At 43.4% G+C, this 15,331-nt stretch overlaps 1 protein-coding gene across 1 annotated transcript in view; it reads left to right on the forward strand.

Moving 5' to 3' along the window:
• Positions 1-15,331, forward strand: part of COL25A1 (collagen type XXV alpha 1 chain) — a 491,250-nt gene that overhangs the window by 355,472 nt on the left and 120,447 nt on the right. The window contains exons 8-10 of the mRNA XM_060246951.1: positions 10,004-10,075; positions 11,683-11,790; positions 14,544-14,579. Coding sequence (XP_060102934.1) covers positions 10,004-10,075; positions 11,683-11,790; positions 14,544-14,579 — 216 coding nt within the window. The remainder of the gene's footprint in view (positions 1-10,003; positions 10,076-11,682; positions 11,791-14,543; positions 14,580-15,331) is intronic.

Here is a 15,331-nt window from a genome sequence, read left to right on the forward strand (position 1 = left end):
CAAAGTATTCTCCGACTTCAACTCAGACATCTAGACAGAAGGGGAGTAGACCATCCAAACAGGGCCTTTGACTGCCTTTTCCCCTGTTTCTCCCCCTCCCTCGGTACCAGGACCAGACCAGGCTTCTCCCCTATTTTCAGGCGTGGTCTGACGGACAGATGGGTTCTAGAGATAATCCGGCTGGGTTATCAAATCGAATTTCGAGAGAACCCCATAGTTCCCACGGTCGTTCACACCAAAACATCTCCCACTCTGCAGGCAGAGGTTCAATCCCTCCTCCAAAAGGACGCAATCGAACTGGTACCAACCAGCCAGGTGGGCCAAGGCTTCTATTCCCGATACTTTACCATACCCAAGAGGGACGGGGGCCTTCGACCCATTATGGACCTACGAGGCCTGAATTGTTTCATACCACACCAAAAATTCAGAATGATCTCCCTGCCAAACATCCTGCCTCTACTCAACCAAGGGGATTGGATGGCCACGTTAGACCTGCAGGACGCCTACTTTCATATAACCATACACCAGAACCACAGGAAGTTCCTCAGATTCTCGATAGGAAGTACCCACTATCAGTACAAGGCCCTACCCTTTGGCCTCTCTACGGCGCCAAGGGTTTTTACAAAGACTATGGTGGTAGTAGCGGCCCATCTATGACTTCAAGGGATTACCATATTTCCCTATATCGACGACTGGTTGCTGGTGGCAAGTTCCAAACCTCTACTATTGCACCAGATAGACGTCACTTTAGACCTCCTACAGAACTTGGGCCTACAGGTCAACTTAAAGAAATCGGCACTGCAACCCTCGCAAAGGGTGCAGTTCATAGGGACCATTCTGGACTCACAAGCCTGCAGGGCATTCCTTCCCATACAGAGAGTGGAAGACATCGCATCACTGATAAAAGTGTTTCTAACAGGCTCCACAGTCACTGCGTTCCAAGTTCAATGCCTCCTAGGCTTAATGGCAGCAACCACAGCAGTCATACGCTTTGCCAGATTCCACATGCGGACACTGCAGCTGTGGTTTCTTCGAGCCTTCAACTGTCAAAGGGACCCTCCTTCACTAAAGCTCACGGTTCCAGCGACAGTACTGTGCACCCTGTCCTGGTGGCAGGAGAGGGAGAACCTTCTCCAAGGAGCCCCCTTCCACAGGAAAACCCCTACCCTGACCATAACAACGGATGCGTCATCAAATCAAATCAATCAAATTTTATTCTTATATCCCGCCCTCCCCCACCAGAAGGCGGGCTCAGGGCGGCTCACAGACATGACACGTCATGATTTAATTAAGACAGATAAACAACATTTTAAGTATAGTACAGTTACATAAATAGATTAAAATAGATAAAAATAGGTGCTATAAATTCTGTCATCCCAGTTACATACTATCAAACAGACATCTAGACAGAAGGGGAGTAGACCATCCAAACAGGGCCTTTGACTGCCTTTTCCCCTGTTTCTCCCCCTCCCTCGGGGCTGGGGAGCTCACGTAGACGACATGTGTGTGGGGGGCAGATGGCCTCAGAACCTGCTACGTTACCACATAAACTTTCTGGAGTTATTGGCGATTCATCATGCCATTCTTTCATTCAGACCCTTGGTCACGGGGCGGACAGTTGCGGTCTTGACAGACAATACCACCGCCCTGGCTTACGTGAACAGACAAGGGGGCACAGTTTCGAGGAAACTATGCTTCCTGGCACTGAGGATCTGGGAAATTTGCAGAGCATTGGGCACAACCCTCGTTGCCGCCCATCTACCGGGCAATCTGAATGCCTGTGCGGATTACCTCAGTCGTGGAGGAGCCACACTCCACGAGTGGGAACTCAATTGGAAGTTCCTTCAGCCGGTGTTTCAAAAGTGGGGCACACCGGAAGTGGATGTCTTTGCCACGCGCAGCACCTCGAAGTGCGAAAGGTTTTGCTGCAGGGGGGGTGCAGACCCGATGTCGCTGGGAGACGGGTTACTAATCTCCTGGGCTCACAGACATGTGTACCTCTTTCCACCGATCCCGCTAATTACGAGGGTAGTTCACAAGATTTACTACGAACACCCCAGAGCGATCCTCATCACACCGTGGTGGCCCAGACAACAATGGTTCTCCTTGGTGCTGAAGCTGTCCCAGGGAACGTTTCATCAGTTCCCAATGAACTCAGATCTTCTGCTATCTCACGGAGGTCGAGTGATTCACCACGACGTGCCTCACCTGAAATTAACCGCCTGGAAGCTGGAGTGACGAGATTGTCTGATAGAGTTTTGAACATCATGTTAAACAGCAGAAAATCCTCTACCAGGAAGTCGTATGAGTACAAGTGGACTAGGTTTGTCGAGTTCGTGGTGGGAACTGGCAAAGAACCCAGAACAGCGGGTCTCCCACTGATCCTGGACTTCCTGCTCTCACTGCTAGATAGAGGACTGGCTGTATCGTCGGTGAGGGTGTATTTGGCAGCAATATCAGCTAACCACAAGCAGGTCAAAGGCTATTCTGTGTTCTCACACCCTGACACTAAACGGTTCCTCAGAGGTCTGCTGAAGTTGTACCCAGCGGTGCGGGACCCAGCCCCACCCTGGGACCTTCCGGGAGCGTTGCAGGCCTTAACAGGGAAGCCGTTTGAGCCTATGGCGACGTGCTCCCTACAGTTATTGTCGTGGAAGACAGCTTTTCTGGTGGCTGTTACCTCTGCTCGTAGAGTAGGCGAGCTAGCAGCATTACGCTGTGATGACCCATATTTGAAGTTCAGTGCTGAAGGAGTGTGGTTACGCCCTGATGTTACTTTTCTCCCGAAAGTGGCATCTTCGTTCCACCTAAACTCAGAAATATGCCTACCGATATATTTTCCGAATCCAAGCACGGACCTGGAGCGGAAACTCCATACCCTGGATGTTAAAAGGGCACTCTCATTCTACTTACATAGGGTAAGGCCGGGACGGAAAGACCCTAGACTCTTTGTCTCATATTCCACGGCATCGCAAGGTGTCAGAGTTTCATCACAGAGAATCTCTAAGTGGATAACGGAGACTATAAGACTATGTTACTTGTTGAATAAAAAACCCCTGCCGAGGCAGATCAGAGCTCACTCTACTAGAGCCCTGGCGACTTCAACAGCCTTCATGAGAGGGGTGCCATTGAGAGACATTTGCGACGCTGCCACGTGGCCCTCCTCGCATACATTTGTTAAACACTATGCACTGGACCTGAACTGGCGTCGGCGTTCATCAGTGGGCCGTGCTGTTCTTCAAGAGGCTTCTCGCTGATGGACCGTTGCACCCTCCTCCAGGTAGGAAGCTGGCTTGCTAGTCTCCCATCAGTGTGATGCACAGAGACCACGAAGAAGATAAACAGGTTTCCTACCTGTAACTGATGATCTTCGAGTGGTCATCTGTGCAGTCACACTACCCGCCCTCCTTCCCCTCCGCTGCCAGTCCATCTCTAGGGCTTATGCAGCGGTCAGAAGGAACTGGCGGGATGTCCGCTCCGGTCCCTGTGAGCATGCGCAGTGGGGCTTCTGCGCGTGCGCACTGGGTCCGGGGCGTGGAAATCCGCAGCTTTCAAGAATACCGATCGAGATCGGCGCGGGCGCCTATATCCCATCAGTGTGACTGCACAGATGACCACTCGAAGATCATCAGTTACAGGTAGGAAACCTGTTTTTTTTCGACTTTGGGGTGGCGTTCCTTTCACAATGTTTTCAAGGCAGACTTTTTATGGGGTAGTTTGTCATTGCCTTCCACAGTCATCTACACTCCCCCCCCCCCCAGCAAGCTAGGTAATTTTACTGACCTCAGAAGGATGGAAGGCTGAGTCAACCTGGAGCCGGCTATCTGAACCAGCTTCCTCTAGGATCGAACTCAGGTCGTGAGAAGAGGGCTCTGACTGCAGTACTGCAGCTTTACCACTCTCCAAATGGGCTATGGCTGTTCAGGCATACCTTGTAAATAATAGAGGTAGATGGTACAGTGATGAAAGAGAGGTGGTAGCTTTACCCCGTACTAGCTTCACTTTCAGTTACTTCATCACATAGTCAGATCTGTGATGACATCACTATTAACTAGGAAGAAGGGTTACTTTTTAAAACAACAAACAATGCCCAAGGCTGCAGCTGATCACCATGGAGCAGTCACTTCTAGCTGAGTGGCAAGGACCAGGGGTTCTCCTGAATGTGCAAGTGCAATCTATTTACTTCCTTTCTCCTTAGTGGAGACCCAAAATGGCTTACATCATTCTCCTCTCCTTCATTTTTTCAGGCTGAAAATATGTGACCAGCCCAAGGTCACCCGTTAAGCTTACATGGTAAGAGTGGGGGTTGGAACTTGGATTGTCCAGATCCTAGACCATCACTCTAGCCACTACACCACACTGGCTTAGGGAGTTGGCATACCATCTTTCTATAGCACTCCTTCAAAAAAAAATCAGAAAGTTCCAAAAGACCACTCACTTTGAGGGGGATTGCAGAGGCGATCCCCTGCAAAACTCTGAAAGAGGAAAAGATCTTACAGAGGAGGTATGCTATTAATTAAATGTGAGCCTCCATAGCATCTACATTATAATTAAAACAATTCAACACAAACAAGAACATGTGATGGTTATTAGTTGCCAGTTTGACTTTTATTACAAACACATTATTTGACAGCAACCCCTTGTTTATAAAATGCAGTTCAATAGACAGTGGAAGACTATTAATTCATCATACCATACCAGCATCTTGCATGGCATTTTCCTAAGAATTCATTTATCTTTATTTAAATGCATGCCTCCTTTCACCAAATAGCAAGACAATGTAAAGCAAAATGATAAAGCAAAATAATAAAACACAAAAAAGTGAACTTGGAATTTGTTATAAGGCTGGTATGCAACTGAGTGAAGAGTGTGCCATAGAGTAGCAGTTAATAGACACCAAGTATATGGGATGGGTGTGATATTACTCAACATCTCCATTACTTATTTGCACGAAATAATTTCATTTTCCAAACTAATCAATTTCTGGACAATGCAAAACTGAAAGGGATTGTAAATACTTTGGGTATAATTTTTTTAAGTGTCTCATCGGTGTAGGCACATAAAATATTACTGTTTAATATTTGCTCACTGCCAACTGGGTGAGTGGAAATAGATTGCTGGATGACATTTATGGGCGGGGGCATCCTGTAGGAAATAGACTTCTTTTTTTCTCCGAATCTCAACCATCTCATATTAGATTGTTCTGTGCACAGCCTCCAAGCAGTGATATACTCTGCATTAAAATTAAAGGGCTTTTTTATTGAATGCACATGTTTGGAGGAAGAAGGCCCTTTGGCCTTATCATACTCTGTGGTGTATTTAGTTTGTTTTAGTTTGGCTGATGATGGAGAAAGCAGTTGCCATAAAAGGGATTGTATAAAGAAGCTCCTGCTGAGAGTCTTTGGCACTGTACTGGGAGTGATACAGGACACTATTCTCCAGAGCAGGTAGAATAATGAACACTTGGTCTGAGAGATTAATTAGGAGCTTGAGGTGGCTACAGGGATGTGAGGCCATTGTATAATGTGTCAGGATCACTCCAGCCTACAGCCAGAATGATTCAGTGTGATATAGTAGCAGCTGGCTGTAAATGTACAGAGTACAAGCTAGCAGCAGGTGGTAATTCCTGTCTTGTTTGCCATGTCTTCACAGGAATATGTAAACTTGTGCAGCAGGGTCAAGAGGAAAAGCAGACTTTGTTGCTTCTGCCCTGAAAAGCAAGAATACATTGGCAATGAGCTATTTGTTCTCTATGGTGTTCACAATAGTATATGTTTTGCAGTATATAGTAGTACAGGAGTGGTCAAACTTGCTTAACATAAGAGCCAGGAAGGAAGGAAGGAAGGAAGGAAGGAAGGAAGGAAGGAAGGAAGGAAGGAAGGAAGGAAGGAAGGAAGGAAGGAAGGAAGGAAGGAAGGAAGGAAGGAAAATAGATGGGGAGGGGAGGAAGAAGGATGAGGTAGAAGGAAAGCAACTTTAACTTTAAATGCATTCTCCAAGCTGCCAGCTGGCTTGGCTTGGAAAAGTAATTTAAAGGGAGTATTTTACGTATTTTACTACTACCTAATTGTGTTATAAATAAGCCAGGAAACTATGGATTGGATCCAGTCAGGTTTTTGTTCAGCCAATTCCTCTCCTTGTTACAGCCCCCGTCCCATGTGGTTTTTGTCTGGGCATGTCCCATGATTCCAACCGCAGCCTTGTTTATATGGTCAAAGGAAATCCCCTTCTCCCTTTTTCACCAATGGAAAAACTGGCTGGCTGCAACATTATGGAAGCATCTTTAGTCAAATAATGGCCTTTTCTAGTCATGTCAAGCATCATGATATGTTGACTCCTGGATGGCTTGGTTTCTCTTTGGACTGGATACAGACTTCAAAACAATGGTATAAAGCCATTTTTACCACCTTCCCCTTCCACCTCCACAAACTGGTGTTGAGATTTAGGGGAGACTCCAGAACAGTGTCATCATGCAGCACTGGGGCAGGAGCTACAGCAAGGAGAGCAAACAACGAAAGATGGCTCTTGCACATGCATTACTTGAGCTCACAAAGCAAGATGGTTTAGAAACAAGCATGGCTCCGACCAAAATTTTTAAAGTGCAATTATATTAAGATACAAGCAAACAGAAAAGCCTGTTATGTTTGATTGTGGTGTCAGCCAAATATATTTTAGACTTCATTGCCCAGTCCAAGAGATCTGTTTCATGATCATCTGTGATATTTGATGAAATCTAGGTCTGTCCCCTTGAATCCCAAATTGTCCAATGGACATTTACCAAGAAGTAGAAATCTAAGCTGGGAGCAGAACCTTGCTTACACAATAAGGCTTTCCTGCCGCTTTCCATCCTGCTGCTGGTTTCTTGGGTCTAATGCAGAAAAGCCTTTCCTGAAGGCTGGAAGGCAAAATGGTTACAAGGCTGTAGCAGGAGAGGCAGCTGCAGAAACCATAGCATGCTCCCTTGTATGAGAAACATCATCTTTTCTTTACACAAGCAGAAGATTGGATCAAGTCCATTATTTTTCCCCAAGCAAAGTGTTACACTATGGAACCAGAGACCTGTTTGAATTGAAATTGAATGAAAATATCAAGGAAAGAAATCTTTGGCTTCTGGCAAAGGGAAACATGGTGTAGTCTTTGATTTTGTGCTGCCCAAACTTTATCTTTCTTCTAAGTTATATGTAGAGGCTGGCATGAGGATGAGACTCTGCTTGATTATCTGGTTTACAGACAGTAAAGTGACTTAGCTAGATTTGAGTCCAATGCGGTCAAAGAGACCAACAAGATTTTGAGGTATAAGCTTTTGAATGTCAAAGCTCCCTTCATCAGAGCTACTGGACTCAAAGTTTTTTTGGAGGGCTGGCAACTGATGGAGGACTGGTGTAGAGAAACTGCAGGGGGATTTGCCATGTGGAAGCCCAGTGGCTATTGTGCTGTATTCTTAACAGTAAGCAATGGAGAAACCATACAAGTCTGTCTCAATTCTTTAGTCTTCACATTTTTAGAATAAAAAATTAAAATACTTTCCACCCATTGAATAGCCTTTTTAAAATAAAGTCTATTAAAATTCGTCAATCCTATGCATATGACAGCTCCTTTAAATTGATTCTTTTGAATAGGACTTGTACTTTAAGTCTGGATCAAATTGATCACATGCACATACACACACACTTCACAGTGGGAGAATGATAAAAACCTTGTTTTTAGACTTCTGCCGTTCTACATACCATGCATTCCTCAATCTTTCAAAGGCAAATTGTCTGTACGTGCTTGTATCTTTTTGTAGATTGCACTGTATACACCAATGGTTTGGGGTTCATTTTTACTTCCACATGCAATGAATGAGAAAGTAAAAGGAGCATATAGGGCAAAATAGACAAAATTATATTTTGCTAAAGAGCTAAACAATGCACAGAGAAGGAGTAATGAACCACAGATATAAAAACACTGGCACATTACCATAAGAAATAAAACTGAATATATATTCTAGAACAGGGGTCCCCAACCCCCGGGCCACAGACCACTACCGGTCTGTGGCCTGTTGGCAACCAGGCTGCAGCCTCCTCCCTCAGCCCTGCCCCCGTGCAGCCTTGTCGCTTTAGTGTTAATTATGTGTTATATCAACTTAACATTGAACTGATCCTTTTATAATACTAGGCTGATTACAGACCGGCACTTTGGGTTGACTCAGAGACGCCTCTGAAGTCGACCCAAATAAACCGGCCAAATGGCAACATCTGCCGCCTGCCCCTGTTCTGCACTTACCCCGTCCTGAAAGACGATCCACCCGGCTCAGAAAGGGGCCACTTGGAAAGTGTTCCCTTTTCGCTGGGATGACTCTGAGGCGGCAGCCAGCCGGAAGCCCGGAGAGTGCCTTACAAGTGCCCAGGGAGCCGTGAGCAGGACATGGGAGCGTTCCAGATGCTCCCTGGCCGCCCAAGGCCCACCCTGCCTGCATCCTCCTAACTCGTCTCATTCATTCCTCCACTGCAATACTGGAAAAGTATATAGAATTGGGTGCAAAATTCTGCTGTCACATCTGATGACCTTACCTGACTAGGTAAGGATATTAAAATATGATTCAATCACTGGGGAATGTGAGAAATGAATTTTGCTCTAAACTTTGCAATATAACTGTATGTGCTGAATGTTGAACTGAAGCTTTTCTGTTTATAACACCTGGTCTAGCAATATTCAAATGTCCAGTCTATTACTGTGCAAACATAACGTCACTTTATGTCCTTTGTGTTGTACACTTAAAATATTTTTTTTTAAAAACCCAATGAGAATGATATGGAAAGATCTATTGTGAATCTCCTAGAAGTAGAGGTTCTGCAGCTCTGTAGACAAATCTTCATATACTAGAAAGAAAGTGGTTTACCCTCTTGCCAAGTTACTGCACTAAATGCTAACAAATGGTCCCAGTTGTTGCCTGAGAAATATTTTCTATTTCTGGGTGGCCTTACACTTTCTGGGAGTTTGCCATAATTGTACTAAACAGTCAGCTAAGTCTCTGACATGATGCCCTCAGCAACAACAAAAAGGTGATAGAGAGAACCTATGTTGTCTGTTATTAATCTGTCGGTCTGTGTGACGTTCTGTGTCGTGTTATTTCGGTACCATGTGTGTCCCTAGGGTCTGCCAGGCTTCCCCACAATTGCCGCTCTTCACAGTAATCAGATCCTCACCGTCAAGGTTTGTGACTGACATGTTCAAGTTAGTCAGCCTTTCTGCATCAGCATAAGAGTGTCATGAAGAACTGGCTTGCCATTGGAAGCTACTCAAACCATCCAGCCTACCACAAGACACCCCTGCTTATTTCTTCACTGCTGCTGCATTACACTTCTATTAGCAGGGATTAGTGGAGAGAGATGAAGATCTCTCAATGTACTACAGTCACAAGTTTTCTTAATGCACATTTTGCTTCTCCTTTCTGAAAAGCTCACAACAATGCAAATCCTTAACGAGAACATGCACATTCAGATCATTATGCCATCAGCATAACACTTGTTTATCTGCTCTGAATCCTTTGAGAATTTAACAGAACTCATTTAAGCCATCTACAGAGTGGCAGACTTGGGATACCATTTTAATGACACCACATTTCATGACACAATATGCTATCTAGAAAGTCTGACTAAAAGGTGAACTGGTGCTTTGTCTCTGGAATCTATGCTTGTGAAACAGAATAAAGGTCAAAGGGTATCCATTGTTGGATGGTGAAGAAGTTTTAAAAACCACAGCCACCAAGAGACATCTGAAAGTCAGTTTGACATATGTTGCTTTCATTTCATAAGGGGACAATACATTGAAAGTTTTACACTCTGTCTTTTAAAATAAGGCATAGATTCTTTTGACAGACATAAGCACCAGTTTGATATTATATTGGCAATTGCAAGTCTAATGTATATATCTCTCTATTTCTTTCTTGGGGCCTTCTGATGTCTATTCTTCAACTCTTTCACCTCTGAACCTCAACCTTTGACCCCACCTGCCTGATCAGATGGTGTTTCCTAAAATCAATCATGGGTTTCTCTCTGCTGATCAGCAGCTCATTAAACGCCGCCTCATTAAGGTAGTGCTTAATCTCTCTCTCTGCACCTTTTGCCATGCTCTTGCTTGCAAAGCTGATTACTAAATTGTAAATATTGCTGAATCCACATAGTTGTTAATGAAACAGATTTTGTTTCTTTTTTGGGAAAAAGCAAGGAGAAACTGCAGTGGAATTTGGCTGAACACTGAATGATTAATTATATCAACTGGTTTACACTAGCTTTTTACTGGAAGTTAGAAAAAAACTTCGTATTTTTGAAGGGGAGTCAATGTGATTTAATGCTTCATTACCCAGCTAGATTAAATTATTGCAAAATGGATATGCTGAAGCTGTTAAAGTTGTTACTCAGTTGTCGCTATAAAATGGCTGCTATAAAGAGATTAAATATTATTGCTGTTTGATTTACAGCATGAAAAGTACTGCGAAACTTTTCAGTAAGGCAGTTATATTTCAGTGCCCCCTTCGACTTCTCACTTGCTAACTCTCAGGAACCAGTCTTGTAAGCTGCCATGAAAGTTTTACAACCACCTACCACACTCAGCCTTTAATATGAACGTGACTATCGAATATGTATTTTAATGTCAGAAATACAGCTGTGGAATTTTACGTTTGTACAAAAAAAACCCTTGGTATATATATCTAATGCAGAAGTCAAGCTGCACAATATGAAATCGTGCAAGCTTGCTTTAGCACAGAAGTCACATACACTGCCTGCTGGATTATAAACTGCATGTACAAACAAACAAAAACCACATCGTGAGCACATAGTTCTAGGTTCCACCTAGGGTTGGCAGGTCCATACTTCTCTCCAGTGGGGGATTTGGGGAGATCCCAGAGGGGCATGGCCATCTCCAATGAGATGACATCATGCAGATGTGCATGCCCCTGAGGGCTATGTGTGTCTGCCCTGTAGTTTACCACTTGCAGGGCAAGTGAGTGCAGCACCCACTCTTTTTGCTTTCTTCTCAGGAGGGGAGAGAGAGGGGTGGCTGCCCAGTGGTCATGCTTGGGGGTGAGACATTCCCCACTGGACAAATGGTCTGCAGCAGGCTAGAGCCTGTGAAATCAGGGGGGCTGGCAGTCCTAGTTCCATCAGCTCTCTGGGCCTCTACATGTAAATTGGATCTGTCACTAGATCAAGAATCTCAAGTACAGCCCTGACAAAGATGGCTGTCATAGTCAGAGTTCACAATGCTTGTAGGTGCTGTTTGGGGATAGCTGATGGCACTGAATCCAGTGCCTTCTGCCTCCATGTAGATAACAGCACCAGCCAGAAGTAGAATTCTAGTAGGAACTCCTTTGCATATTAGGCCACAGACCTCTGATTTAGCCTTGTAAAAGAGCCTTGTAAGCTCTTGGAGGATTGACTACATTAGGGGTGTGTGGCCTAATATGCAAAGGAGCTCCTGCTAGAATTCCAGCTCTGGCACCAGTCATCTTGATGAGCATCTAAGCATGCCAGGTAGCTCTACACATAGCTGTATCAAGAGCTTTCTTTAACAAAAGTTTTAAGTAATAGTGGCCCATTCCTTGAATACCTCATTTTATCAATCTTTGCTCAATTAAAGGCCATATTGAAAAGATCAGTCTGAATACTAACTAACACTGATTTTACTGGCTGGTTTCAGGGAGACCAAGGACAAGCTGGACCTCCTGGGCCACCTGGACCTCCAGGACCAAGGGGCCCTCCGGGAGATACTGGGAAGGATGGCCCCCGAGGAATACCTGGTGTACCGGTGAGACACTTGTCATTCATGTCATAGCCTTAGAAAGACTTTCTTTCAATTGAATATTGATTTTATCAGTAGCAACATTAATTAATTGTATTAGAACATCAACTGCAAACATTAGAATACACCAATGTAAGCCATAGTACTACAATCTTCTGGCCTTCTTGCTTCAGCAAAGAAACCTTTTTAAAGGAGTAGAAATAGCTGTCTGATATTCTTATTATAGGAGTGCTTGAAAACCACTTTGTAGTAATGGCATGTGCAGTTTGCTCCAATTAAAGCAATTTTAAAATGCTTTTTTAAAAGGAAGATTTAACTTTTACAAAGAAAAAAATAGTACGTTGCTTTGGTCTTAAACTTTTCCATACAAATTAATATTAAGACAGCATACTATAAGGAAATAGTCTATTAAACAATGCAAGACAAAAATTATTCTCTCAGACTTCTTTTCTTTTAGTATCTTTTGCTGAGTGTATCTGTGTTCTTTAGTTAGTTAATGCTGAAGGTCCTTTCCCTGAGCAAGAAAACATCTTTTAACATTTTATTTTTTAGTGAAGATTAGTATGTATCTAACCTTAACTGTTTCACTCCCCACCCCCCACCCCCCACACAGGGTTACCTGGGTCAACCAACCCGAGGCTGGGAAACTCCTAGAGATTTGGGGGTGGAGTATTAGAAGAGTGTGTTTTGAGGAAGAGAGGGAATGCTGAGCATATAATGCCATAGAGTCTACCCTTCGAAGCAGCTGTAGTCTGGAGATCAATTGTAATCCCAGGCCCCACCTGCTGGTTGGAAGCCCTAGGTCCATCATCACATTAAGAGTCCGTGCAACATGATGTATTTTCATGTTGTCAGGGAGCTGGGCAGGTGCCAGCTTTGATTGCAGACCCTTGAGGGGTGAAGGAAAAGAGTTCACAAAGATGTCATTTTTTTAAAGCCACCATCCAATTTACAACTGATGGGTGGCTGCTCAGCTGAGATAGCAGCACAGGGCCTTGGAAGGTTCCTTTCCTCTGATGAGGATGCTAGGGAGAGATGAGGAAGACACTGCGGAGCATGCTGAGGTTGCAGCAGTGCCTTTAGAAAGGGTGGGGAAGGGGGCACTGAGAAATTGTTGGCTTTCTACTGCCAGATGTGTGGGAGAGGAGGAGGAAATTAGTGAGCCAGAATGCCCTCCTTTCTCTATCAGGTCTCATGGGGAGAGAACCATAGGGTCTCACTGGTTCAGTAAGTGGGGCCAGTAAGTGGTGGCACATGTTGTTTGCTGCACAAGGTTTTAATTTTGCATTAAGGTAGTTGTTATAGTAGCAGTAGGTTCTGTCTTCCTCTGAGCATTTGCTAGAAGAAATTAATTCAAAGAAACTTAGCATCTTGTAACATGCTCCATGCATACTTGGAAGAAATCTGATGACTTCCTAAGATCTGTGGTTCCTTCTGCAAGTATGGTATAAAAGTACAGCTGCAACTCTGAAAAATGAAATAGCGTCTTTATTAACTGAGCATGAAGGAAATGTTTATACCATTAGAAGAGCAAATATCTTCTTCCCATAATGATCTGCAAGAAAGGAAATGCAGGAAGAACAATTTTGGGGGGGAAGGGAGCGTCTAGCTTTCATTTGATCTTCAAGACTGGCTGGAAAGGATTAGCCATGAAGTTCTTTGTGGAATGAATATAATTAAAAACAACTGTGTGAACAGCAGAAATCTCGGTCTTCAAAGGAGACACAACTTTGCTAGGTGTGTGACAATGTGAAACTTAATAGAAAGTTTGTGTAAGGTTTTGCTTTGGGTATCACTCAAGTGGACTTCTCAGGTGAATGCAAAAGAAGCATTTATTGAGAAAAATCCGCAAAGCAAATGCTTATGGCAGGGAAGCTGTTCCTTGCAAGAACTAAAGTAAAATGAAACTATTATTTATAGGCAGATGATCTAACAGCCCCAGACTTAAGCACCAGAATTTTGGGCGTGCAAATCCAGTACCAAAATACATTTAAGAGTTCTCAGGTCTACAATATTTGGGATATGTCAAGGTTGCACATTCTAGTCCATAGCTATCCTCCCATGTCTCTATCTTTTGTTTCCTAGGAGATAGTGATAACAGGCAATTCTCTCATGGTCACACTTCCCTCTTCATGTCAACTTACTTAAAACATTCTCTAAATTAGTTACTCAAAAGGATTAGGCATACAACATAATGGTTGAATACAGTTGTTCATGATACACATCAGATTATACCACTGAATAAACTATACTATATACCACTGAATAAACTATACAGCAAGAGCCGCCCTGAGCCTGCCTCGGCGGGGAGGGCGGGATATAAATTAAAAATTATAATTATTATTAATATATGAATAACTCATAAGTAAATACATCCAAGAATATGATTCATAAACGATGAAAACACTACAGGGAACATCCAGTTAATCAAACCGATACACGTTCACCATTAGCATACAGTGCCATTGTTATCCTGACAGTTTGTCTGCTTTTCATGTGGTAAACTAAAGGGCTGAGAATCAGGATATTTGACCACTACCTATTTATCAGATTGTTAAAAATGTATATCTAGTTTTCACTGCTATCAGTGACCACTTACGTATATGAAATGAAAAAAATCACACTTAGATAGAATAGGTAACCATGAAACAGTCACATAAGCATTATGGGCATGTCATTACACTATAATGATGAGAGTATTGAATACAAAATATGAATGTAAATACCATTGTATTGATGTTGGTAACATTTTCTTTAAGGGAGAGCCAGGAAAGCCAGGAGAACCAGGCTTAATGGTAAGTACTAAATTCTTCAATTTACTAGGAACAATCCACTAGAACTCTTGTATTTTCCTTTTCCTATTCATGTTCTTTTGCTGCAGTATCCTGAGCCCCAGTTCTAAAACCCAGGGGAGTTACAAGCAGACTCATTTGGCAAAATCAGTAAGGAAAGGTGACATACGCATTCTGTTTTGATATCCTTAATAAAAAGTAAAAAAAAACCCTTCCATTTCCAACAAATGGAAAAGAAAGTTGTAACTCAAAGATTTTTCTCGTATTTAGAAAGGGTGTCATTTACAGTAGCATGTTGTTCATAAACACACTGGATGGCATATACACACACAAAATATTTTCCTTTAAAAATATAGTTGACTGTCTCTAAACCATAGGGTCTGTTGATAAAAGGAATTGTATCATGATTGGTTGGAGAGGTGTTGCTGCAATCCACTCCATGGTTTGAATCCAACCCTATGGGCCAGGTCCAAACTAAATTGACAGTTTTCACTGATTCCCCCTTCCTCATGTCTTTTGTCAGGGTCCCTATCCCCCATGAGCAGCATTTTGTGGAGATGGGCTGTGGTGTAAAGGGGGAGACATTAAAGTTTCATTCTGTCATTGAAAAATTCAGTCTGGATCTATCACATTGTACACTGGCTTTTAATCCTTTAGGGGGCTTGTAAATAGATTTTTTACATTAGAGCTTCTGGTTTCAGGGCTTGTATTTATGTTTCCAACTAATTCCCCACCTCACCCCATACTTGGTGGTT

Source organism: Heteronotia binoei, chromosome 9 (assembly GCF_032191835.1).
Source record: "Heteronotia binoei isolate CCM8104 ecotype False Entrance Well chromosome 9, APGP_CSIRO_Hbin_v1, whole genome shotgun sequence".
Taxonomy (NCBI): Eukaryota; Metazoa; Chordata; class Lepidosauria; order Squamata; family Gekkonidae; genus Heteronotia; species Heteronotia binoei.